The sequence below is a fragment of the Neofelis nebulosa genome, chromosome 2 (genome assembly GCF_028018385.1).
Source record: "Neofelis nebulosa isolate mNeoNeb1 chromosome 2, mNeoNeb1.pri, whole genome shotgun sequence".
Classification (NCBI taxonomy): Eukaryota; Metazoa; Chordata; class Mammalia; order Carnivora; family Felidae; genus Neofelis; species Neofelis nebulosa.
In genome coordinates, this window is record NC_080783.1 from 116,595,859 (window position 1) to 116,623,530 (window position 27,672).

General features: G+C 36.7%; 1 protein-coding gene across 6 annotated transcripts; it reads left to right on the forward strand.

Annotated features, from left to right (window-relative positions):
* The first annotated feature begins 6,533 nt into the window (after nucleotides 1-6,533).
* On the forward strand, nucleotides 6,534-26,889 carry HORMAD1 (HORMA domain containing 1). Of its 6 annotated transcripts, none has more exons than XM_058715873.1 (15): nucleotides 6,534-6,654; nucleotides 7,370-7,432; nucleotides 8,128-8,272; nucleotides 10,320-10,383; nucleotides 11,180-11,216; nucleotides 13,220-13,240; nucleotides 13,514-13,540; nucleotides 15,059-15,126; nucleotides 15,637-15,788; nucleotides 17,005-17,264; nucleotides 19,358-19,424; nucleotides 19,509-19,585; nucleotides 20,305-20,388; nucleotides 24,604-24,675; nucleotides 26,235-26,889. In XM_058715873.1, the coding sequence occupies exons 2-15, from the start codon at nucleotides 7,400-7,402 to the stop codon at nucleotides 26,313-26,315; spliced, it is 1,188 nt and encodes a 395-aa protein (XP_058571856.1). In that variant the 5' UTR covers nucleotides 6,534-6,654; nucleotides 7,370-7,399; the 3' UTR covers nucleotides 26,316-26,889. The 6 variants fall into 6 exon arrangements, with proteins under 6 accessions (XP_058571856.1, XP_058571858.1, XP_058571859.1 ...); XM_058715876.1 differs by lacking the exons at nucleotides 6,534-6,654; nucleotides 26,235-26,889 and adding exons at nucleotides 6,684-6,773; nucleotides 25,846-25,928; XM_058715871.1 differs by lacking the exon at nucleotides 6,534-6,654 and adding an exon at nucleotides 6,685-6,773.
* Nucleotides 26,890-27,672: the final 783 nt, after the last annotated feature.

Sequence of the window (27,672 nt, forward strand, 5' to 3'; positions counted from 1 at the left end):
GAGCCCCGCGTCAGGCTCTGGGCTGATGGCTCGGAGCCTGGAGCCTGTTTCCGATTCTGTGTCTCCCTCTCTCTCTGCCCCTCCCCCGTTCATGCTCTGTCTCTCTCTGTCCCAAAAATAAAATAAAAAAAAAAAAAAAAAAAAAAAAAAAAAAAAAAAAAAAAAAAAAAAAAAAAAAACCAGTAAGTTAAAATTTTATAATATTCAGGTAGCAGTTCCTGGAGCTGGTTGTTTGTTTAATTTTTTTTTAGTAGAGCTAATACATTCACAAGGCTCAAAAATAAAAAAGTATTGTAGGGGAGGAAGAAAATATCTTTTTCCCACTACCCTTCTAGGTTCTCTAGCTGGAGCCCTGTGAATTCAACTGCAATAGAAAAGCATACAGATTTATTTAATGTAAGTTTTACATGACACAGGAGCCTTCATAAGGAAACGAACACCAGGACAAATAAATTTGACTGTTTTTATACAATGATTGATGAAGAATGGAAAGTCCTGGAAAAGTGTGATAGGACAAAAGGGTATGAGCTAATAGTACTGAACTACAGGAATCTTACCAAGGCCTGTTCATTTGGATTTCTCTTGGCATCCCTTTGTCTTCGGAGACAAGGATGCTCCTTTCCTTTAGGTATAGAGAGTACCTTTCACATGAAGGTCTTACAACATGCTTCAGAGGAAGAGAAGTAGGTCAGAGAGTCCTTCTGCCACCACTGTTTCTAGGCACTGGTTCAGGGGAAACTGGACAGATAAAGAGAATCCTTCCTGCACCTGCCATTTCTCAAAATCCTTCAACTTAAGAATTCAGTATGCTGGGATGCCTGGGTGGCTCAGTCAGTTAAGCGTCTGACTTCAGCTCAGATCATGATCTCATGGTTCGTGGGTTCGAGCCCCGCTTCCAGCTCTGTGCTGACAGCTCAGAGCCTGGAGCCTGCTTCCAATTCTGTGTCCCCTCTCTCTCTGCCCCCCCCCCCCACCGCTCCTGCTCTGTCTCTCTCTCTCTCAAAAATAAATAGGCATTAAAAAAAATTCCAGGGGCACCTGGGTAGCTCAGTTGGTTAAACATGGGACTTCAGCTCAGCTCATTATCTCACAGCTGGTGAGTTCGAGCCCCACCTTCAGGCTCTGTGCTAACAGTTCAGAGCCTGGCCTGCTTCAGATTCTGTGTCTCCCTCTCTCTCTGCCCCTCCCCTGTTCACACTCTGTCTCTGTCTCTCTCTCTCAAAATATAAAAAGATAAACATTAAAAAAAATTTTAGGGGCGCCTGAATAGCTCAGTCAGTTAAACGTCCGGCTTTGGCTCAGGTCATGATCTCGCAGTTGGTGGGCTGGAGTCCCACGTCCAGCTCTGTGCTGACAGCTCAGAGCCTGGACCCTGTTTCGGATTCTGTGTCTCTCTCCCTCTCTCTCTAACCCTCCCCTGCTTGTGTTCTGTCTCTCTCCATCTCAAAAATAAATAAACATTAAAAAATTTTCAATAAAAAAATTTTTTTAAACTCCAATATGCCAATGTCCCATATTTTGGGGTAGTATGTTCTGAACTCTGTCAGTTTATAATGTCAGTTCTCATTATTTTCCATTGTTATGTGCAAATAATACAACAACACTGAATTATTGAATATTGAACCATTGCTTCTAAGGGAAATACAGGGTTACATTCCTGTGAGACCATGGTCACAACATTTTCATTAACTGATTAATATAAAATCTCATTCTATGTGTGTTTCTGTTTAAGAAACTTTATTCAATATATTTTGTGGATATCATTAACATTGAACTCACAGCCAACACCAACAGCACTATAACTCATGCCTGAACAAAGCTTATCGAACACATGTAGTTTCCCTGTAAGGCACATCACAACTTTCTTAGGTCTAAACAGCACTTCAGCTATCCATTTTAAACAGCAAAATTACAAAAAAAAAAAAAAAAAAAAAAAAAAGCCCACAAAAAAAAACAAAAAAAAAAGGGAGAGAGAAAGGAAAAAAAGAAAACAAAAAGTCACAACAATGCAAAAACATGGTACTAAATAGACCACAAAAAGAACGTTTACAATATGAGAGCTAAAACAAGAAAGCAAAACAACATCTTGTTCAACCTCAGCTGGGAATGTGTGTATAGAAAGACTCAAATTTTTTCTTTACCACTTTGAACGTGTCTGCAAATGAATGCAAATGCATTATATTGAACTGCTTTTTAATTTGGAGGTTAAAAATTAATTTCAGTAAGTGGGAAATTTCACTGTTATGAAGTCCATGAATAATGAAGATTGACTATATATATAAAACAGTGAAAAATTTATATCCCATTCCTTTCCCCTAAAGGCTCAGATCCTTCCTCCTTAGAAGTAACCACTATTAAGAGTTTCTTGTATATCTTTCTAGAATTTATTATTCATATATAGGCAACTTAAACATATTTGTATGTTACTATTTTATCATTATTTATTTATTTGTTTATTTTAGAAAGAGAGTGAGCATGTAAGTCGGGGAGAGGGGCAGAGGGAGAAAGAGAGAGAGAGAGAATACCTTAAGCAGGCTCCAGCACGGAGCCCAATGCAGGGCTTGATCTCATGACCCTGAGAATCATGACCTGAGCTAAAATCAAGAGTCAGCCATCCAATCGACTGAGCCACCCAGGTATTCCAAATTTTTTATTATTAATTTTGAAAGGGTCGAGACTATGCCACAGTGGCATAAGGATTATTGTGAACTAAAGACATTTTGAAAATCAATGGATGTGGGAAGAGGCTTTGTCTCCATTCCCCTTATTTTCCTAAAAGCAAAGCTTCCCAAAAGAATTCAACTGTCCTGAATCTCCTCCCAAGGAGTTTCACCACAGGGGAAGATTAACTCTTATAAAGACAAGAAGTCAGCACAAGTCAACACCTGGATAAGAAATCACCTCAAGAGACATTGTTATAAAACTACCATATATCCCATTTATTCTCCTAAGGGCCCATTCATTTTTCCTAGAGGTCCTCTGTTCTCCCATAAGTGCCCCTCTACATCTCCCCATTACCTATTAAGATGGTATATAAACTCCAAAATCTAACTACATCCTTGAGTCACATTTCTTTGTGAACTCCTGTGCATATGTACATACTTACATTTGTTTTTCCCTCTTGCTAAGCTCTCCATTGTCCATTAAAATTGCAAGCCCTCAAGTACAAAATCTAAGAGGATACAGGAAGGGGTGCTTGGGTGGCTCAGTTAGTTAAGCATCTGACTCTTGGTTTCAGCTCAGGTTGTGATCTCACAGCTTTGTGAGTTTGAGCCCCACGTCCAGCTCTGTGCTGGCAGCTCAGAGCCTGCTTGGGATTCTCTCTCTCTCTCTCTCTCTCTCTCTCTCTCTCATTCCCACTTTCATAGCCCCTCCCCCACTCATGCTGTCTCTGTCAGAATAAATAAACTTAAAATTAAGATGATACAGAAAAATATTTTCCTCCCTAATAATTTCAAACAGCAAATGATAAATTGTACAAAAATTGATCCATGGGGCACCTGGGTGCCTCAGTCATTTGAATACCCAACTCTTGATTTAGGCTCAGGTCATGATCTCATGGTTTGTGATAGAGCCCTGCATTAGGCTCCGTGATGTCAGTGCAGAGCCTGCTTGGGATTCTGTCCCTCTCTCTCTACTCCTCCCCAATTTGTGCATGCATGTGTGTGCTCACTCTCTTTCTCAGAATAAGTAAATAAATACTTAAAAAAAATGATCCATGGTAGATAGATATGTGTATTTGGGCAGCACTTGTGTCATGTAACCAAGAACTCATCAATTTCTAGATAGCAAAAATGTTATGGTCTCTAAAGTAAGTACCTAGTAGCTGTCATCAAACAATTCAGAGGCACATTCAAAATGGTACTATGATTAACACCATGCATAACTGAAGGTCGTTTGTTTTATAGTATCTCTAAAAGCCTAACATCCCGTTCTCTTAACCAATATTTTTAAAATCAGTATTATTTTTAAATCAATGATAATTCTTTTAACTGTCTCTTCTAGTATTAACCTTCAGATTTCTAATATATTTGTATGCTATTTTTTTTTAGTTTATTTATTTTGAGAGAGAGTGTGAGCGGGGGAGGGGCAGAGAGAGAGGGAGGGAGAGAGAGCCCCCAAGCAGACTCTGCATTGTTAGCATAGAACCCAATGAGGGGACTCGATCACACGAACCATGAGATCATGACCTGAGCTGAGATCAAGGGTCAGACACTTAACTGACTGAGCCACCCAGGCACCCCTGTATTGCTATTTTTAATGGTATGTACTTACTATTATGGTAATCAATGTTTTAAATGTCTTGCCCCAACACCACCCACTCTCATCCTCAAAATATAGTCAGTGATCTAGTTGGTTAAATCAGTAACTACTGATTGCATTGAAGGAGTTCAGAACACAGAACCTCAAAACATGTTGCTGTGGCATACTGACTATGCTGCGTTAAAAGCATTTGAAAAATAGCACCTGCAAGGAGGACATTCTGATTTTCCTTCTTTTTCTTAAAAGCAGGAGAGAAAATTCCCTCGTGAAAGATATCCTCCCTATATCAGAAGGAAAGAGAAATTCTTGCCACCAAGGACACGAGGTCAAGGCCAAGATCAACCTGTACAAACAAACCTTGTTAACCTAACCCCATATCACATCACTCACTTAATGGCTCCAGCCAAAGCCCCTTTGCCTAGTCACATTTGCACAATTTAGTATTCTTTGTCCAATTCAGTATACAAGCATTCAACTTGATTCTTTAGGTCTTTACTTTTCATGTGAAGACTCCCAGATACGTGTAAAAAAGATGTAATTAAAACATGCACGTTTTCTCCTGTTAATCTGTCTTCTGTCAGTGAAATTCATAGGCCCAACCAGAGACCCTAAGAAGGGAAAGAGAAATTATTCCTCCCCTACAGCATTATTCTGATTCTGTGACTCAGGATGAGTCCGACTCTTGATTAAAAGTAAATTACCTGATTAAAATAATTGATTAAAAGTAAATATACTTTTTCATATTTCCTTTCTATAGTTGTTAATAACTCAGAAGCAAATTTAGGGGGCACCTGGGTGGCTTATTCTGTTAAGCATCCAACTTTGGCTCAGGTCATGATCTCACAGTTCATGAGTTCGAGCCCGCGTCAGGCTCTGTGCTGACAGCTCAGAGCCTGGAGTCTGCTTTGGATTCTCTCTCTCTCTCTCTCTCTCTCTCTGCCCCTCCCCCACTTGTTCTCTGTCTCTCCGTCTCTCAAAAACAAATATTAAAAACATTTTTTTAATGTAAATTTAACATGAAGCACCATATCATAAACCTAATGTGTCATCATTAGGTGGTGTCATGGCTCCCCCTCTGCCAAGGCTAAAATTAGTTGTAGTTTCAGGAAACCAAATTTACCTGGATCAGTTTTCTCATCTCTAAAATAGGTGTAACAGGGGCGCCTGGGTGGCTCAGTCAGTAAAGCATCTGACTGTTGATCTTGGAGTAGGCCATGATCTCAGGGTTCCTGAGTTAGACTCATGTCCAGCTCTGCACCGACAGTGTGGTGAGGAGTCTGCTTTGGATTCTGTCTGTGGGTCTGTCTGGCTCTCTCTCTCTCTCTCTCTCTCTGCCCCTTCCCCGCTCATGCTCAGTGGCTTTGTCTCTCTCTCCTTCTCTGTCTCAAAATGAATAAACTTTTTTAAAAAATAAGTAAAATAGCAGTAATACTTATGTCTTCTTCACAAGGCTCTTAGAATAAGCAAAGTAGGAGAAAGAAGAAGTGAATTTTGAAAGCCATTTGTAAACTTGACCTGTGAGAGAACTATAAAGCAAAATAATTATTAAACCAGGGGATTTGAATATTGAATTTGCGTGGGGCCAACGGGGAGATTGCACTCATGATCCTGAGATCAAGCCCTGAGCAGCGATCAAGAGTAGAATGCTCTCGGACCGGGCCACCCAGGTTCCCCAGATACTGAATATTTTTCATTGAAAACAAGATTCTAGACTTCATTCCTCTGACTTTGGGCAAATCTTTTCATCTTTTCATACAGACACATCTAAGTTAATGAATAATTATGAAATGTTTATACCGATAACACAATTTATTTGGATATATAACAATTAGTGAACAATTTGTACTCTTCGACCATGTCCAACTACCTACCAGCTCTGATCGTGTTTGTAAATGCGACATTAACTACATTAGTAGCTATGCACTGTCCCCACCGACAGCGCAGCAGAAATAACTAAGTAGGCCACTGCCAGAGCAATTGGCTTCCTGAAGACACAGGAGACTAAGGTGGGAGTGCAATACATGTGATAGATCGAATAACAAAAGCAAAAGTTCGAAACCGATCGGAAATTAACAGGATTCATTAAATGACGGCCGAGAACACTTGGGTCACCGTAGGAAAGCTTTGTTATTTCGGAAAGCTTGGCACACGCCATTACTTAACGTTACCCTGCTGGCAATCGGGCCTTTCTCTGGCTGAGACGAGCTTTTCGGCCGGTTGGGGTTCCCAGCGCGCTTTGCGCGGCTCTTGGCGGGAAAGCGACGGTAGGGGGATCACACGGCCCTGTAGCGCCTCCGCGGGCGACCGTTGAAGGAAGGCGCCTGCGCGTCAGGCAAAGCGCGCGCCGTACGGTGCCAGGTTTCCCAGCGGCTGGCGCCCCTTAGACCTTACGTAATGTATTTGTTTTCTTTCCTGTTTGTTTGTGTCTTCTGCGTTTCAAGTTCTTTTTCTGTCGCTTCACAACTACTTTTAAGCTTCTTAAATTCTTAATGGTGAAACGGGGTGGAAACGTGAGCCTGCTTCTTTTTCACGAGAGGTTCAAGATTAGGTTAACTCCAGTGTCTAGTCCGGGCTTCAGGGTCGATGACAGTAAAGCTTGTCCTCTGGGACCTCTTCCAGTGGAATTGTCTGCTTAAGACAAGGGAAACTGGAACCCCCAAATGAAACTTACGTGAAAATACCAGTTGTAATTGAGAAATCAGAATCAGCCAAGAAAGATCTGGAATATTTTCCATTCCGCTTTTTGGGGTGGTTCCGCAGAGTAGGACAATATGTTTTTATACCCAGAGCTGGGCTGAATGAAGTTCAGTTAAGGAACCTGACTTGAATCAGTCGTTTGAAACTATAAATGTAAAAAAAAAAAAAAAAACTTCTAAGATTATTTTAAAGAGTCTGGCAGGGGCCGTTTTCATACCTACCTAACTGCAATGTAGTCAGTACTCGAATACTGTGATTGATTTCTTTATGTAAACATTATTTACATGAAATTGATTACATAAAATTTATTTTTATTCACTTAAAGTTCTTTCTGACTTTACATGTAGCCAACTAGAATATTAGCGATACAAAAAAGATCTGAAGTTAAAGCTCGCGTTTCTGTCACAAGGTTGAATTAAGGAAAAGACTTTCCCAGAAGATGGCCACTGCGCAGTTACATAGGACTTCCATGGTATGATTTCTTGTATTTAAAAATATTTTAATGTAGCTAATCTTATTGTTTCCTGGAGTCTTTTATGTTTAAAAGTTAGAGCCAATTGTTTGAAGGGTTTAATGAGATCAGGAAACTCCATGTTTTAAGAAAGGAAGGTATTTGCTAAACTATTTAGAATCCATGGAGAATTGTGTTGGATGTTTGATGCATTGCATTAAATCACTGGTTCGTATCCAATTTACACTAGGTGTTAATGAATGCTATTCTGTGGTTTTGATGAAATTATCATTCTTAGCAGTCTAGTCCAAGGAAATGAATGTGCATGCCTCACAAAGATAAAATTCTCATCTTTGCAATGTTCTTGTGTTACAGGGTTATGTGTGTCAAATCTAGTTAGTAACTAAAGAGTTACTGCACTCTATCATGTATTATGCATTTACAGACTGTTAATCTGCAGGAGGATGTTAAGAGGATTTTTAAGCACTTTTTGCATTTTACCTTTAGGCTGCTTCCCTGAAATCACTTTTGCCTCTTAGAAGCCACCCTGACTTTCTGGGTTAGAAATTCTATGGGAAATTACCATGGTTCACCACTATGGTTAGAAATTCTTTGGGAAAGTACCATGCTAACGCAAAGTTAGATCTACCTGAAGTTTGGGAGGATGTTATTTTTAATAAATCTAAATAAAATGTTTTAATTTTCCTGAAATTTAGAGTGCATTGGTATTTCCCAATAAGATATCAACAGAGCAGCAGTCTTTAGTGTTAGTGAAGAGGCTCCTAGCAGTTTCAGTATCCTGCATCACCTATTTGAGAGGAATATTTCCAGAATGTGCTTATGGAACAAGATATCTAGATGGTAATGTAATGTTTATTTTTTGTTTCTTTCAACTTTGTTCATGTTGATTTTAAAACCTGCTTTAAACATGTTGTTTTTATTTTGGCTTGCTTTAAGACTGTATAAATTTTTGCCTAGAGATCTTTTTTTTTTTTTTTTCCAACGTTTTTTATTTATTTTTGGGACAGAGAGAGACAGAGCATGAACGGGGGAGGGGCAGAGAGAGAGGGAGACACAGAATCTGAAACAGGCTCCAGGCTCCGAGCCATCAGCCCAGAGCCTGACGCGGGGCTCGAACTCACGGACCGCGAGATCGTGACCTGGCTGAAGTCGGACGCTTAACCGACTGCGCCACCCAGGCGCCCCTAGAGATCTTTTTTTAAGAATAGCTTTAGTGAGATGAAATTCACATACCTGACAATTCACTCACTTAAAGTGCACAATTGAATGATTTTTAGTATATTCAGATTGGTGTGCAACCACTACCATAGCCAATTTTAGAACATTTCATCACCCCAAAAGGAAACTCCATACTCACTAAGTCATTCTCCGCTTCCCCCAACCTCCCCAGTCCTCGGATTCCACCAGCCTGCTTTCTGTCTCTATGGATTTACCTATTCTGGGCATTCCCCATAAATAGAATCATATAGTATGTGGTCCTTTGTGACCAGCTTCTTTCACTTATGTTTTCAAGATTCATCCATATGGTGACATGAATCAGTCCTTCATTCTCTTTTATTGTTGACTAATATTCTATTATATAGAATGTTTATATTGATAAGCAAACATTGATGAATGTTTGTTTCAGTTGTTTACACTTTTTTGGCCATTATAAGTAATGCCACATTCATGTACACATTTTTATGTGGACTAAGTAGTTTTTAAAAAGTATATTCAATACCTTTGGAAGCACTTAATCCTAAAATTTTTCCTTAGTTTCTCAAGTTTAATTTCACCTGACATTACTCTTTAATGATGAAGTTGGTAGGTAAAAACATTCTATTATTTATTGCTTTGTATAGTAGTAGTATATGTTCTTGTGTTATTTTGGGAAGTAAAAATAATACAGCCTATTTATACTACAGTAATAATTCATTACCCAGCACATAGTGTGTACCTAATTTTGTGTGCCAACTATATGGTGGGCAATATGTTAAGCACTATGTTATGTATTACAGCTTGTTAATTCATATTACAGGCCTGTGAGTTAGCTATTACTCCTATTTTTCAGATAAGGAACCTGAGACAGAGACAGAGATCTTAGTCCTTTCCATTGTATTACCTGTTGCTTCCTTGCAGGTCTCTATCTCTCACAGCCAGTTAACTTCTTGGCCTTTTACAAGAATTTAATTGGGATACGGACCCATGCAAATACTCTAAAACTCTTGGATAATGATGGCGTGAAAGCATTATATCTAACTTTTAAGTATTCTATAGCTTTTAAAAATTAATTTTTTTTAACGTTTATTTATTTTTGAGACAGAGAGAGACAGAGCATGAATGGGGGAGGGGCAGAGAGAGGGAGACACAGAATCTGAAACAGGCTCCAGGCTCTGAGCTGTCAGCGCAGAGCCCGACGCGGGGCTCGAACTCATGGACCGTGAGATCATGACCTGAGCCGAAGTCGGCCGCTTAACCAACTGAGCCACCCAGGCGCCCCGAAAAAATTAAATTTTTTTTGCCCATCACATGTATCCTAATCATTTTGATGCCATTTTATAATAAGGATAAAAAGATTATTTATTTCCATAAGACCTTTCTTCTTTTAAATTATGTTAATACCAATCATCTGGAAGTTCATTGCCATTGCATAATATATATCTAATACACAGCTGACGAAAATAATTTCACTTAAATTTCTAGGTGCTTGGGTTGCCTGGGTGGCTCAGTTGGTTAAGCATCTGACTCTTGATCTCAGCTCAAGTCTTGATCTCGGGGTCACGAGTTCAGGACCTGCGTTGGGCTCCACCGTGGGCCTGAAACCTACTTAAAAAAATAAAATAAAATAAAATTTCTGCTTGCTTACTAATCTTAAGTAGTTCTATATTTATATCATTTTGGTGTTTAGATCTTTGTGTGAAAATTCTGAGAGAAGATAAAAACTGTCCAGGATCTACACAGTTAGTGAAGTGGTAAGTAAAAGATTACCTAATGATATGAAATTATTTTTCTCTTAAATCATTTTTTTTGTACCTTGGATACCTTTCATTGTTTAACCCAATTTTAGTAACTCCCCCTTTAACACTAGATACCATTTTTGCAGGTCTTTGGATCTTTGCATTAAATTTTTTCTTTAATTTTAAAGAAATTAAAATTCTGGCTCAATAGGTAGAGCATTTGACTTTTGATCTTGGGGTTGTAAGTTTGAGCCATACATTGGGTTTAGAGATTACTTTAAAAAAATAAAATCCTAGGGGTGCCTGAGTGTCTCAGTCGGTTGGGCATTTGATTCTTGGTTTCAGCTCAGTTCATGATCTCACGGTTCATGAATTCTAGCTCTCCATCAGGCTCTGTGCTGACAGTGCAGGGCCTAGTTGGGATTCTCTTTCTCCCTCTCTGTCTGCCCCTCCTCACCTCTCTCTCTCTCTTTCTCTCTCACACACACACACACAAACACACACACACACACACACACACACACACACACACACAGTAAATAAATAAACTTAAAAAATAAAATAAAATCTTAAAAAAAGGGAGCTTTTTTTTTTTTTAAGTAAGCTCCTTGCCAAATGTGGGATTTGGACTTACAACCCTGAGATCAAGAGCTGGATGCTCCACAAACTGAGCCAGCCAGATGCCCCAAGAAGGGAGCTTTAATAAGAAAATTTTGTATTATTTAGTAATGAGATAATATGGAGACTTATTAAAAGAATTATTTTCTGGAAAAGCATTCAGTCTAAAAATGAATATTTCATTATTTTTTAGGATGCTAGGATGCTATGATGCTTTACAAAAAAAATACGTAAGTCAGTATCTCATTGTCTTTTTTTCTACAGCTTATACTCTATAAATGTAACAGCAATAGCCACAAAGTAGAACATTAATTTAAACTAATTTGGGCATAGGCCAGCCCAAATTACTGAAAAGTTTGAACATTTGAATATTTTAAAGACTAATATTCAACTCAATTTAAAGCCGATAGAATTAATGCTTAACAAATTTTGCCAAGCCAGTTTTAGTTAACACTTGGTTGTGTTAATAATAACACTTATTAACTTACAAAAACTTAATGAATTAAAAAAACTCTTTTAAAATAGTTTATTAGTTTCACATGCCTTCTACAATTTTGTTTATACTAATAATTTAATAAATTGTTTCTTCATGAGAATTCAAAAATAAATTTCTGTGTAGTCTAGGTTAAATTGTCACAAATCATAAATAGGTGAAATTTCGATTAATAAGGGTTTACTGTAGATTATAAGCCTTTTTGTATACTTATGTTTATATTAACATATATAAAGAAGTCCATCTCTAAACAAAATTGTAAAAAAGATATAATTTTATCCATGGTCACTAACCTCCCTTATTAAGGCATTAAGTATTTAATACTCATTAAATATTAAGTGCCTGCTATGTGCTAGACACATACTCCAGGTAGGAGCTGGGTGAACTAACAGTGGTCAGCGAAACAAAGAGAGCCCTTTCTATAGTGGGAAAACAGTCAATAAAACAAGTAAATCAGGTAATTTCCAATTGTGCTAAATGCCAATAAAATATTTAGAAAAAGTGTGTTGCAGGTGGAGAGGTGGGGTAACTTTCGATAGGACAGGAGCTTCTCTGAGTAGGTGCCATTTAAGCTGAGAATTGACTGAGAAGAAACCAGCCAGGCGTTGACTTTGGGAGAGAATATTCCTGGCAGAAGAGCAAATACAAAGAGTTGAGGGAAGTTTAGAGAGTTCAAGGAACAAAAAGAAAGCGAGTGTGAATGGAATGCAATGAGCAGTCGGGGAGGAGGAGTCGTTTAGAGGAGCCTGGAGAGACAGGCAGGGCCAGAGCTTTCAGGACTATGTAGGTGAGGGGTTTGAATTATATTTTAGGTGCCATTTGAAGGTTTTGAGTAGAAATGTAACATCATTTAATTTACATTTTAAATTAAAAATCACTGTGGCTACTTTCAAGACAATATACTGTGGAAGGAAAATAAGATGGGAATCAAGGAGAGTGTTGCTTAGTCCGTTAATGCAGTACTGGTGAAAAATCACTGTGGCTTAGACCAAGAGGCAGAGAAGGAAATAAATGAAAAGATTCAGGATATATTTGGCAGTAGAACTGATTGGACTTGTTGATAGATTGGTTGTGGAGTATAAGGAAAAGATCCAAATCAAGGATGACTCTTAGATTTTTGTCCAATTACTTTAGTGGGTGATTTCCTATGATTCTCTATTCCTCTGGTTTCCAAAGCTTCTTCCCTTTATTAAATGAACAGAGTCCTGAACTCTACTTTTCTCTTTTCAAAATTAGTTCTAACATTGGTAAGGTTTAATGTGTTATTTCATAATATATATTTTCCTTGTAACTGGCAGAAATACCCATGTTTGCTTAAGTCAGTGACATGAATTTCAACCCTTAGTAAGTCAACTAGAAATAGCTATTTGGGGGTGCCTGGGTGGCTCAGTCGGTTAAGCGTTGAACTCTTGATTTCACCTCAGGTCACGATATCACAGTTGTGAGATTGAGGCCCACATTGGCTCAGATCTGAGCATGGAACCTGCTTAAAATTCTCTCTCTCCCTCTGCCCCTCCCCCAGCTTGTGTGTGCACAGGTTTCTCAAAAATAAAAGAAAGAGAGATATTTGGGGGACTAGAGAAAGATACATAATGTATTGCTTTATATACATCATATTTTCTGCAAGGTTATTTCTTACTAGGAATAAATGTTGAAATAAGGCGAAGAATTCTTATGATCCATCATGAAAAAATATTTTATGGAGTAAAAGTAAGATTTTTGTTCTTTGTTATATTTCAGCTAAGGATGGTTGTTCTAGCTGTAAGTATTTTTAAATTGTATGTTCTTTTTTAAAGATGTCAAATTTGGCCTTGCTTGTTTAAATAACACTAAAACCAACAATTGATTATGTCACTTTATTCAAGTAAATGATCTATTCAGTGGGGGGAAAAGTAACAAATTAATATTTTGGGAGGTTATTTTGTATTTTGTTTTACTGAATCCATTTAATAGTTTCATCTAAATATCCAATTTAGTTCTCCTTGAATACTTAGCCTTATATAAATAACTCAATTATAAATTATTTTTAAATAGGTATACACCAATCCAGAAGACCCTCAGGTAGGTGTACTTAGGTTAGTAAAGAAACATAGTATCTTTAAAATCTAAAAATAACATAAGATTATAATAATATCCTATGCTTTTACTTGTGCTTTAATCAATACACTTTCACATATATTTTCACATTTGAACCATTTGAACCTCGTAAAGGCCTTTTGAGGTAAGACAAGGCTTGTATTATTATCTTTAAACAGATTAATACACTTACTACCAAAGAGACTGTGTGACTGCCCTTGGCCACTAAGCCAAAAACCAATAGAAATAACTTAAAACTCCTGATTTCTGCTTCAATATAATATTCTTTTTATGGAATTTTGAAAGAGGTTGAGTTTGACAAAAATAAGATACTTAACACTTGCACTTTGGATATTCATCCCAATTCAGTCACATCCACCTGTTCATCTGACAATTAAAGAAGGTATTACAAGAAATGACAGGGAAAACCAAACAAGAAACAAAGAGGAAAGATCTGTTGAGTGCCTACTATTATTAGGCTCTGTTCCTTGAAGCTTTATATGCATTATCTCATTTATTCATCATAACCTTCATGGGGTAACTACCATTATCATCTCCACTCTAGATAAGGAAACCTAGATACAAGGTTTCTTGCCAGAGGTCACAGTGGCAGAACAAGAATTTGGACCTAAGAAGTCCAGTTCATGACCTTGGTGCTTAACCATTGCACAGTAGCTATTATAGTGTTCCATTCAGTCATGGAGAAGCAGCTGTTTTTAAAAAGCAAGAGCTGATCCCCATTCCTATGTGAGCACTGAAATAGAAAGAAAGCAATAAAAAAAAAAAAAAAAGCTTCGAGAGAGCTGGCAGTGTCTTTTCTTTGATACTCATGCCTGCAGTTAATGCTTAATATATGTCCATGGTGACAAAAATCACGTAAGCAAATGTTGTGAATTAGTTGATTGTTCGGAAACTAACTGCTCAGAAAATACTCATTTAGTTTCAGATGTTTTATATAGTTGAACATTTTTTACTTTCAGTAAAAGAGCAACTTTGTTGATTCACTAATATTTATTGAATGTTGGTATGCCAGGCAGTTTATTAAGTGCTCTGTATAAATTATCTTGTTTGTCAAATATTCATAACCACCAATGAGATAGGTACTATTTTCAACCCCTTTTATCAGTTGGGGAAACTGAAACTTAGAAGGTTTAAATGACTTGCTTTTAGTCACAGTATAGCAAGGATTTAAGCCCTGTGCTTGAGCCATTCTGCTAGAATTAGAGATAATGCTGCCCCTCTCACCTATCTGCTAAGGAGTTCCTTTCTGATATGTATGATATCCATTGCAATTAGTAGGGGAATGACCATCTCTCCAAGACTGAAGCACCAAATCCCAAACCAAGGGAATTATTAGGATTTGAAGATTTCAGTGGACCAATAAGGGTTAACATGGCAGAAAAATTACTAAATCAGCATGAAGAGTCGTAGAAAAGCTGTATATAGCTACTTGGCTGCCAGTACTGTAAATCAGATACATAACTGCAATGTTTTTTATTTAAGACAATTTCAGAATGTTACCAATTTAAGTTCAAGTACAGTAATAATGGACCAGTCATGGACTTCATAAGGTATGGTTTTATAGTTTTCTTTTTGTATTACAGATTACCACTTATTCATATTAATACTATATTGCTAAACTTCAGAAGTACTGAAGTACTTCTGAAATGTCTCAAACACCCCCAATTAACCATCCAGGAGTGGCTGTAAAAACATCCTTTGAGTAGCTGCAAGCCCAAATTCTGTGGCTTATTATATACTATTTTAATTGTGAAACAGAGCCAAAGGGTAGGAAAGCTGTTGTATGCTTGAGTGATTAGAAATGTAATTAAAATCCATCACTTGTTTCCTTTAAACATCTTATATAAAATGCATATTAAATAAAATTATTAGTTTATACTGTTATTAATAATGATATTGATATTAAATCTTTCATAATAGTGACATTAAAACACATTTATGGTAACTTTCAACTTAAAAACTTAATGCTATAATAGGAATAAGAATCTCAAATAGTAAAATATAAAGTTACTAGAAGCCATACATGTCATAAAAGAAATTAATGTGTGATTCTCTTGTAGTAAAAACCAAAACAACGATTCCAACATGTCATCTGCTGACACCAAGAAAGCAAGTATTCTCCTCATTCGCAAGATTTATATTCTAATGCAAAATCTGGGACCTTTACCTAATGATGTTTGTTTGACTATGAAACTTTTTTACTACGATGAAGGTACTATTTGTAACATGTCCTCTTGTTACCTGTATGTTTTATTTAGTATTGAAACAATTGGTTTCCATCCTAACTGATTTTAAGACCTAAATTCTAATATATTTTTTGAAATTATAAAATTTTCATTTAATATAAGTATTTGAAAAAGAAAGATTAGAAAAAATAGACTTTCAAATGTATATAAGCTTCTCCAGCGATATGAACATACCCATATGAGGTACAACCTCACTCATAATTAAAGAAATAAAACAGTGAGATGCTACTTTTCACTTACCAGAGCAGTAAAACTTGTAAACCATTTCTTGGCAAGGGTGTGGGGGAAAAGTAGGCACTTTTATAAATTCTCAAGGGAATGTATGTAGGTGCAAGATTTTTAGAGGACATTTTGGCAGTATCAGAATTTTAGATGCACATTCTCTTTAATCCAGAAATTCTATAGCTAGAAAAGTGTCTTGGGAATATATTTAACACAAACATGCAAGGTTATATGTTTATAAGGATACCATGCAAGCTATTATAGAGAATGTGCTAGGGCACCTGGGTGGCTCAGTCAGCTAAGCATCTGACTCTTGCTTTTGGGCCAGGTCATGATCTTGTGGTTTTGTGAGTTCAAGCCCTGCACTGGGCTCTGGGCTGACAGCTTGGGGCCTGCTTGGGATTCTGTCTCTCCCTCTCTGCCCCTTCCCCACTCACACTGTCTCTCTCAAAATAAATAATAAGCTTAAAAAAAAAATGTGCTGATTAAGTTAATTTATCCAAGAAATAATACAAATGGATTAAAAAGAAAGGTTAAAAACACCTAGGTATAGAACAGTATGATCTTATTTGTGTTTTGTTAAGGATATATACATATATGAAATATATATTTTACATGCATAATATCTTCTAGAAGAACATAAAGCAACAATAGTAATAACAACTAACATTTATTGAATACTTAGAATGTGCCAGTTTTAGTCTGAGTAGTTTATATACTTTAATTCATCTAATACCCACAAGTACCCTATGGGGTAGATACTATTATTTTCCGCATTTCATAGGTGAGAAAACCAAATCAGGGATGATAAATAATTTATTCAAAGTCATACAGCCAATCAAGTGAAGAAGAAAAAAGGTTGCCTTTCTATACTATTTGAAATGTTTTCAATCTTTGTATGTTATTATTATATTATGTTCTCTTCAGTTTCATGAACTTCATAGTTTATACTTTTTGCAGTTACACCCCCAGATTACCAGCCTCCCGGTTTTAAGGATGGTGATTGTGAAGGAGTGATATTTGAAGGGGAGCCTATGTACTTAAATGTGGGAGAAGTTCCAACACCTTTTCACACCTTCAAAGTAAAAGTGACTACTGAAAAAGAACGAATGGAAAATATTGATTCAGCTATTTTATCACCAAAACAATTAAAAACACCACTTCAGAAAATTCTCATGGACAAAGATGATCTAGAAGATGAACAGGAGCATTATATAAGTGTCAGTACATTATTTTAAAGAGTTATAAAGTACCATAGTAACAAATGTTTGACTCAATTCTAAAGACTAATAGTTCTCGTTAATATTTGTATAAATATTGTATTATAATCATAAACTCAAGGTTGATCTGGATGTAAGAAAGGTATAGGCTTTTCATTTTATTTATTTTTTTTTTAATTTTTTTTTTTCAATGTTTTTTATTTATTTTTGGGACAGAGAGAGACAGAGCATGAACGGGGGAGGGGCAGAGAGAGAGGGAGACACAGAATCGGAAACAGGCTCCAGGCTCTGAGCCATCAGCCCAGAACCTGACGCGGGGCTCGAACTCACGGACCGTGAGATCGTGACCTGGCTGAAGTCGGCCGCTTAACCGACTGCGCCACCCAGGCGCCCCGGCTTTTCATTTTAAAACTCTTTATCTTGGTGCAAACATTATTCTCAGAAATTTAAAGCACAGCTATTCTGGGGCTCCTGGGTGGTTCAGTCGGTTAAGTGTCCAACTTCTGCTCAGATCGTGATCTCACAGCTCATGAGTTCGAGCCCCGCATTGGGCTCTGCAGCTGACAGCTCAGAGCCTGGAGCCTGCTTCAGATTCTGTGTCTCCCTCTCTCTGCCCCTTCCCAGCTCATGTTCTGTCTCCCTCTCCTTCAAAAATAAATAAACATTAAAAAAAAAAAAATGTTTAAAAGGAACAACTATTCTGAATGAAGTCCTGGAGGCCCAGCCACTCACCACCTCAACTACCCTCATAGTGTACTCTGAGGAAACCCCTTGGTCTGGAGCATAATTTGCAAGCCACTGAACTAATTGTGGCTTTCCCCCAACTAATGTTGGAATCCTTCCTACAACACCCTTACTAGATGCTCATTTAAACCCGTGCTTGAATTCATTTGGGGCCTGCAAAATCACTGTCCTAAAGCAGGCTGGAAGTTCCTAAAAGGCAGGAAAAGTGTCATTCATCTTTATAATCCTCCAGTGCCTACCAGACTTAGGTTTACTGTGTACATTCTCAGTTTGAATAGAAGTATGCTAGAAGTATAAGAAGTATAAATAGAAATATAAAAAAGGCCTTTTTTTATTGTTACCTTACTCCCAGAAAATCTTCCACATTAACATGATTGTTATTTAATGTAATCTTTGTTGTTTTGTCTTATCTCATTTAATTCTAAATTATGATCTTAGTACTTATATATAGAGACTGACTTTTCTGATTTAGGCTCTGCCACATCCTTATAAATAGAAAATTCAATTTTCAAACAGTTTAGTCAAAGAAAAAGTCTTCTCAAAACCTAAATCCCAGTCTTGCTTTATAAACAAATAATGCTGGGATTTATGTAGCATTCTTTAAAATATTTAAAGCTCTTTGACATATGTCACAAAAAAATGTATAATTATAAAGTAGACATTAAACTTGTTGCTATTTCTACCGTACCATGACTGATCTATTCTTCACTAACTTCCTGAAGAGGGTTGGGGCATATTCAGTGTGTGCTAACATATGTATAGAAATTCCAGAGATATGGGCGCCTGGGTGGCTCAGTTAGTTGGGCGGCCGACTTCGTCTCAGGTCATGATCTCGCAGTTCGTGAGTTCGAACCCCACGTTGGGCTCTGTGCTGACAGCTCAGAGCCTGGAGCCTGCTTCGGGTTCTGTGTCTCCCTTTCTCTCTGCCCCTTCCCCGCTCATGCTCTGTCTCTGTCTTTCAAAAATGAATAAACATTTAAAAAATAAAAAAAATAAAAAAGAAATTCCAGAGATACAGCAATGATGCTTGTGTAAACATGTCTAACGCAGTGCCCTCCGACAATAGTAAGAACTAAGGATTCTTAGAGCCATTATGTATTTTTGAGAAAGTTGTATATTTGTTCTTAAGGCAACCCTGCCAAAAAGAGTAGTAGTTTTTACTTTGTCTGGATAAATGTTGTACCTTGTTATAGTAATTATAGGACTTTATTTCTAGCAAACGTAAGGTAGTTATACTGTTATGTTATATTTAACCTTCATAAAACAAATTTGTTCATAAATACTTTTGCCCAGTTCTTTTAATTTCTTTTCAAAATGTGTCCATTTTTTTTATTCATGTAATTATGTAGGATGATCTTGACATTGAAACTAAAATGGAAGAGCAGAAAAAAAACCCTGGATCTTCTGAACTTGGAGGTAAGAAGTTAATGAAAATGTAGATTGATTCACTTCCAATTCTATTTCATACCATTTTAACTCTTTTTTTTTTTTTTTTAACAGAACCAAGTTTAGTTTGTGAGGAAGATGAAATTATGAGATCTAAGGAAAGTCCAGATCTTTCAATTTCTCATTGTCAGGTATAAATTTGATAATTCATCTCACTTTTAACTTGCTTTTTTTTCCCCCAAAAGACTTGCTTATATAGTTATCTAGTTATTTTTCAGGTTTTGTTATTATATTCAAGGTCTTTTAGGATAAAATTAGGTCTCAAGAATGCTTTTTAACAAAACTTGAAAAGTATATATTGCAAAGTTTTGAATTTTTGTGGATTTATTTAGTAGTAAACCTAAATACTGTTCATAGAATCTCAGAATTTCAGCTAGAGAATCTTAAGCAATTATTCTACCACCTTTTGTGCTTACAAATGGAGTATATAATACATTTTTATTGCCTTGAGAAGACGTGTTTAATTTTGTTTTCTGTAGACAGTAAAATCTTGATATAACATTTAGATAAAAAGAACTTGAAAATAATGGGACTGAGTATTGTCCACCTTCCTCTGCACATCTCCTTTCTCCAATGAGGGTGAGCTAAAGTTCTTATCTTCTGGAAGAGTAGTGTAGTGCCCAATGATCATTTGGGACTTTTTCAGTTCAGTGAATGATCGACTGTATACAGGGTCAGTTTCATTATTTTTACCTTTACGTTTTTTGTGACAGTAAAAACCACTCAAAATTATTGGTTTTCATTAAGATAATACCCTAGATTTTACGTTACTGAATTTTAGAGCCTAGTATTATGTTATGGAAAGTTTTTATTATGTTATATGATTTTGCGTAATTATTTTCTTTTCTAGTTTGAACAGTTAGTCAATAAAACATCTGAACTTGATGTATCTGAAAGCAAAACAAGAAGTGGAAAAATCTTTCAGAATAAAATGGTAAGTGTCTCTTTAGATTTGTTTTCCATTTTAACCTTGTAATTTTTCCCCACGTGTGAGTTTATTTTGCTTCTTAATCCTTTCTTTATTGGACCAATATTTAGTAAGTGCCTATTATGTGTCAGGTACTTTTACTAGGTGTTGGAGATATAATATGAATAACACATTGTTCCTACTCTTAGCTAAAAGTTTAGTAACTGGAGCAGTGATATAGGGCCACGGTAGCAGTCTGAGTAGGCTACATGGAGGCACAAAGGAAAGAATGGTTACTTTGATTGAAGGTGCATGAAAGAGGAGAATTCAGGAAAGGCTTTGAGAAATGACACTATCATCCAGTCTCCCAAGGAGACTTCCTAGAATGCCAAAATATTCTCATGTTCTATCTTGTAAATGGATTGTCTTGTTAATGAGACATAAAAATTAATGTTTTGTACATATTTTGCATAAAATGAATCTCATGTTTTTAAGGAAAAACCCACTGCTTTATTTTAGTTTTCTATTTTTATTAAATGGAGATTTATATTTTATTTTAAACCTTTAAGTTACTCAAATGTTCAGGTATGAAGAAAAACCATTCTTTTTTTTTTTTTTTAATTTTTTTTTTTTAACGTTTATTTATTTTTGAGACAGAGAGAGACAGAGCATGAACGGGGCAGGGTCAGAGAGAGGGAGACACAGAATCTGAAACAGGCTCCAGGCTCTGAGCTGTCAGCACAGAGCCCGACGCGGGGCTCGAACTCACGGACCGTGAGATCATGACCTGAGCCGAAGTCGGACGCTTAACCAACTGAGCCACACAGGCGCCCCGAAGAAAAACCATTTTATAAAATATTATATCCAAACTCAGGAAACAAATAGCACACCCTAACAGTATATTGGCATTTCTTCCCAACTCCTCATTCAGTGACATCATGTTGATAGCTTAAAAGTGGAGATGATGAGAATATCCACAGCATGGAAATCTGTAAAGGCCTCAACTCAGGATTTGTTACTCCTAGAGAACTGGTTGTTTAACATTTACCAGCACACCATTGATTATAGTGCCATTTTTAGGTGTTCTTTTTTCTACATTCTTTTTTTTTTTTTAAGTTTTTATTTTATTTTTTTAGTAATCTCTTTCTCCAACTCAGGGCTCAAACTCATGACCCCAAGATCAAGAATCACGTGCTCTTCCAACTGAGCCAGCTAGGTGCCCCCTTTTCCATATTCTCAGTAGGAAGTTAAAACTGGCAGAAGGCAGCATGCAAACTAATATGCTGATGAAAGCAAAAGAGAAAAAGTTTCAAAAGTTAGTACCCCTAGCAGCAAAATGGTCTTCTAAGCAGCTTCTACTTAAGATGAGTATCCTTTACTAGGATATAGGGAAAAAATCAAGAGTTAAAAAAAAAATTATTAGGCAGGATTTCCTTGTAATGTGACATTAAGACACTTTAGGAGCATGAATTCACTTCTAAAATTGCCCATGTTAGGGCGCCTGGGTGGCTCAGTCAGTTAAACATCCAGCTTCGTCTCAGGTCATGATCCTGCAGTTCATGAGTTCAAACCCTGCATCAGGCTCTGTGCTGACAGCTCAGAGCCTAGAGCCTGCTTCAGATTCTGTCTCTCTCTCTCTCTCTCTCTCTCTCTGCCCCTACCCCCCTTCATGCTCTGTCTCTCTCTCTCTCTTTCAAAAATAAATATTTTAAAAAATAAAATAAGAAGAAATAAAATTGCTCATGTCTTTTGTTTTTTGTTTTTTGTCCATTAAAATATATGATCTTTATTCACAGCTGTATTCTTTTTTTTTATTTTTCATAGATGAAATTTATTGTCAAATTGGTTTCCATACAACACCCAGTGCTTATCCCAAAAGGTGCCCTCCTCAATACCCATCACCCACCCTCCCCTCCCTCCCACCCCCCCATCAACCCTCAGTTTGTTCTGTTTTTAACAGTCTCTTATGCTTTGGTTCTCTCCCACTCTAACCTCTTTTTTTTTTTTTTCTTCCCCTCCCCCATGGGTTTCTGTTAAGTTTCTCAGGATCCACATAAGAGTGAAACCATATGGTATCTGTCTTTCTCTGTATGGCTTATTTCACTTAGCATCACACTCTCCAGTTCCATCCACGTTGCTACAAAAGGCCATATTTCATTCTTTCTCATTGCCACGTAGTATTCCATTGTGTATATAAACCACAATTTCTTTATCCATTCATCAGTTGATGGACATTTAGGCTCTTTCCATAATTTGGCTATTGTTGAGAGTGCTGCTATAAACATTGGGGTACAAGTGCCCCTCTGCATCAGTACTCCTGTATCCCTTGGGTAAATTCCTAGCAGTGCTACTGCTGGGTCATAGGGTAGGTCTATTTTTAATTTTCTGAGGAACCTCCACACTGCTTTCCAGAGCGGCTGCACCAATTTGCATTCCCACCAACAGTGCAAGAGGATTCCCGTTTCTCCACATCCTCTCCAGCATCTATAGTCTCCTGATTTATTCATTTTGGCCACTCTGACTGGTGTGAGGTGATATCTGAGTGTGGTTTTGATTTGTATTTCCCTGATAAGGAGCGACGTTGAACATCTTTTCATGTGCCTGTTGGCCATCCGGATGTCTTCTTTAGAGAAGTGTCTATTCATGTTTTCTGCCCATTTCTTCACTGGGTTATTTGTTTTTCGGGTGTGGAGTTTGGTGAAATTGCTCATGTTTTTGTATATGAACTCTCTGCCAAAGTATTGCTGCTTTTGAGAATCATGACTGCATTATTACTAGAAAAGGGCAAGAAATGAAAATATTTAACTGTATATACATTAAGGAAGCTATATGGAAAAGTACACTTCCCACATCAGAAAATATGCATGTCTGGGGCGCCTGGGTGGCTCAGTCGTTTGGGCATCCAACTTCGGCTCAGATCATGATCTCCTGGTTTCTGAGTTCAAGCCCCACGTTGGGCTCTGTGCTGACAGCTCAGAGCCTGGAGCCTGCTTCGGATTCTGTATCTCCCTCTGTCTCTGCCCCTCCCCCACTCATGCTCTGTCTCTCAAAAATGAATAAACGTTAAAAAAGTTTAAAAAAAGAAAAGAAAAGCATGTCCTTTTAGAGAATAGTAATATGACAGCTAACAATTTGTCATCGTCCAATATTCATTTTAAAAACTGCATAGATAGGGGCACCTGGGTGGCTCAGTCAGTTGAGCATCGACTTTTTTTTTTTTTTTTAACGTTTACTTATTTTTGAGAGACAGAGCATGAGAGGGGAAGGGGCAGAGAGAGAGAGAGAGGGAGACACAGAATCCGAAGCAGGCTCCAGGCTCTGGGCTCAAACCCACAAAACGTGAGATCATGACCTGAGCCAAAGTCAGATGCTTAACTGACTGAGCCACCCAGGTGCCCCAAGCGTTGACTCTTGATTTTGGCTTGGGTTGTGATCCCAGGGTCACGAGACAGAGCCCTGCATCGGGCTCCATGCTGAGCACTGGAGTCTGCTTAGGATTTGGTCTCTCCCCCTGCCCCTCTCCCTGGCTCACACACTTTCTCTTTCTCTCTCTCAAATAAAAATAAAATAAAAACTGCATAGATAGCATTATTTACAATAGCCAAAGGTGGAAAAAAACTATCAATAGACAAAATGGATAAACAAAATGTAGTATATCCATACAATGGAATATTATTCAGCCATAAAAAGGAATGAAGTACCCATATATGCTTCAACCTGAATAAACCTTGAAAACATGCTAAATGAAAGAAACCAGTGGTAAAAGTCCACATATTATTTGATTCTACTCATATGAAAGTCCAGAGTAGGAATTTCTGTAGAGACAGAATAGAATGTCTCAGAGCTAGTGGGAGAAAGGGGGAATAGGGAAATGATTAGTATACTCTACATTTAAAGAAACCAGGTATCGTATCTTAGTCGGAAATAGGTACACTATGTATAATTTTAAAAAGAAAGAAGAGAAGGAAGGAGGGAACAAACAAACCTCAGCGTTTTCTTTTTGGAGTGATGAAGTATTCTAAAATTGACTGCAATGATGGTTGCACAACTCTGAATATAATTAAAATTATTGAACTGTATGCTTTTTAAAATAGATGAACTGTATGTTATCTGAATTATATCTCAGTTATATCTCAGGAAAGCTTTTTTTAAAAACTGCATATAGTTAGTTGCCTCTTGTTTTTCAAGTGTTGGTTATTCTTTGAGAAATAATCAATTGATGATTATTCTGTCTTTGTGGAGGCTAATGGAAATCAACCAGTAAAATCTTCTAAGGAAAATCGGAAGAGAAATCAACTCAAATCTGGGAAAACAGTAAGTTTTATGATAATATACAAGTTGAAAAAAATGGCAAGTATCAAACTATCATTACTATAGATTAAACTTTAAATGCTAAATATGATAATATTCCTGGATATTACCTCAGAGTACTGATAGCCAAATCTTGTGAATAAATTGGTTCTAAAAAATGAGGTGATTTTAAATAAGGTGTGCTATGGTTGTTTATTAATTTTTTCCATGTAAATATATACTGATTTCATCAATGATTTGAAATAGTTGGAGGAATCTATAAAATAAAAGTCAGTGTGTCCAGAAAAATATGAATAGAATGAGAAAATTAAATATGAATAAATATGGTAGAATGAGAAAATATAAGAATATTTAGGCCATTTTATTTATGTAGAGCTAACCATTTTATTTATGTAGAGCTACAATTGGGCCAGAAATTTGATCTGAGCTTCCTAGAGATCAAAAATGAAGTAGAAATAAGATAAGTTACCAAATCAACTTGTTCCCTAAAAATATAGCATCTCCCCTCAGTACCTTAGGGGAAAGAAAAATTTTCCTGACCTAAATTTTTTAACAGTTGTTTCATATTTGGGACCTTATTGTGTACCAAGTCAGATCATATGTTTGCCATTTCTGAGATAAATATTTGTATTTTCAACTATAACTTTTAGTATTATTAGTAGGTTAAAATTAGACAACTGAATACATAAGACTGCTTTAAAGGGGTAATCTCAAAAATATTGTTAATAGTATTTTTAATTTACATATCTTAAGAAGGGAATGAAATAACCTGATACTTCATTAATATATTAAGTTGTCTGACTTTTCCCAATGTATTAAGCCTTGATTTTTTTTCAAAATCATTCAATTTGTATCATTAGTGAGGTAGGGTTTTGTTGTTGTTGTTGTTGTTGTTGTTTTCCAGAAAAATCAAAGTTGAGTAACCCAGGGAATACTTTCAGGAATTTCCCTAATTTGTCCTCCTATTCATTCAAGATTATACATTGAATGTCTAATAGCTATCAGGCACTGCTAAGTACCAGGAATACAAAAAAAGAAAACATGATTTAAACCTTACATGGTGCCAAGGTAGAATGTTTCTCTCTCTGCAGCTCATTATTAAATCTTTTTCCCTCTTATCCCTCCAAAATATTTTGAGGACATAATGTTAGATCTTTCTGATTTCTCCAATAGCCCTAATGAAGACCTTACATTTTACAAGCGTGTACTTTCAGCAGCCATCAGAAGATATAAATATATCAGTAATAAAGTTTACCCTACTTTATTTATTTGTTTGTTTGTTTGTTTATTTATTTTTAAGAAATCTTTACACCCAGTGCGGGGCTCAAACTCACAACCCCAAGATCAAGAGCGGCATGCTCCTTGGACTGAGCCAGCCAGGTGCCCCAACTTTACCCTACTTTTAAACAACTCAGATATACTATCTTAGTAGGAAATAGTTACACTACGTATACTTTTAAAAAGAAAGAAGGCAAGGAAGGAACAAACAAACTTTACAGATGTGAAAAAAATTAAAATTAAAAACATGTAAACTGGAAAGTATCCTTGTTTTCTTTTGACAGGTCCTTCATCACTTTGATACTTCTAGTCAAGAGTCAGTGCCAAAAAGAAGAAAATTTAGTGAACCAAAGGAACATATATGAAAATTAATTCTTCTGCATGTTTGCAAAGTTCTCAACATTTAAACTAAAGGACACTATTACTATTTTAATGTGTATTTGCCCTACCTGTGAAAAATTATATATAGTCTTAAGCAGTTAGTACACTAAAATGAATTTTTACATGACTATCATATTATCTGAGACAATCCAAGAGAACTTTTGTGTAAAATCAAAAGTACCAATGTCATAATTGATTTTGTTCATTATCTGTTCAATATTGATCTATCTTCCATTTTGATGGATACTGCCTTTAAACGTATATTAACTTTTAAGTCAGTTTTAAAAACAAATAACGTTTATTTTGTTATTAAATTTTGGTAGGAATTTACTTTTTACTTACGTTAAAACTATACCACTTAACTGTTTGTCACTGTCATTAAAACCGTATTCTTCAGTACTTTGAGTACTGAATAGAGTGTATTAACATGGTAATACATAATATACCATTAAAAATTGGTTATCTTTTTAACATTTTTGTACTTGAAGACAAAAATGAGGACTGATTTTTAAGGTCTGGCATTTTTGGCAGCATAAATAAAATATTGTTCAGCATCTAGACTCTTTCATGGCTTCTAATTTTTATTTAGCAGAAGATGTTTAGGCACTAATTCTATGATCATTTTGGTAGATGATACTTTGCAAGAGTTGAGCACACTTCCCAGAATCTTTAAGTGGTCGTATGAAAGATACTGTGCTTTTAGTGAGAAACCTGGGACGTGGTTTCAGCTTTGACCGTTTCCTTTGCCTTAGAAAAGGAAGACTTAAAACTTGGTCTGTTTGCTTCTTGCAGTTTTCAGCAGCCATATTATAAAACATACATTACCCATGGGTTTGCCAGTAACAAGCGCTGATAGAGAAGGTAGGGGTGTATGCTATGGTAGAAATGTACCTATTCCTGTTTAATGTAAACCACATAAACGTACACAAACTGACCCAGATCAGGTTTTTCTGGAACAGGAAAGTTAGGGACAAGCTAATTGTCGAAAACAACCAATTTTAAAATGTTTATTTATTCTTAGCTTTTTTGGATCCCAACACATCTCACCGAATTGTCCTAGAATACACTGCTACAGTTAACACACCTGCTACAGAGGTTGACCAACAAAAACCTTTGTTGATTGGCAGCTGGTGCTAGCTCACTGAACACTTTGATTGGACGGTTTAATGGGGGTGGGGATCTCAGCTCCCTTTCCTCTCTTCTACCAAGGTTACTTCATTGGATTGACCAGCTGTCAGGTTGACCCAAACCTGCCTCCTTTTGGTGGTGTTTGTCGGGATCGCAACACAATAGCCCGAGGAGAGCCTCCCCTCGTAAGCTCCGATTGGCTGGGCTCAACCT

Bases quoted from the DNA above. Each gene is read 5' to 3' on its own strand.
- HORMAD1 (XM_058715871.1), top strand. From the start codon at position 6,753: ATGGTGAAACGGGGTGGAAAC. The intron at 17,265-19,357 runs GTCAGTACATTA...GTAATTATGTAG, and splicing joins AACAGGAGCATTATATAAGT to GATGATCTTGACATTGAAAC. The intron at 24,676-26,234 runs GTAAGTTTTATG...TTCTTTTGACAG, and splicing joins AACTCAAATCTGGGAAAACA to GTCCTTCATCACTTTGATAC.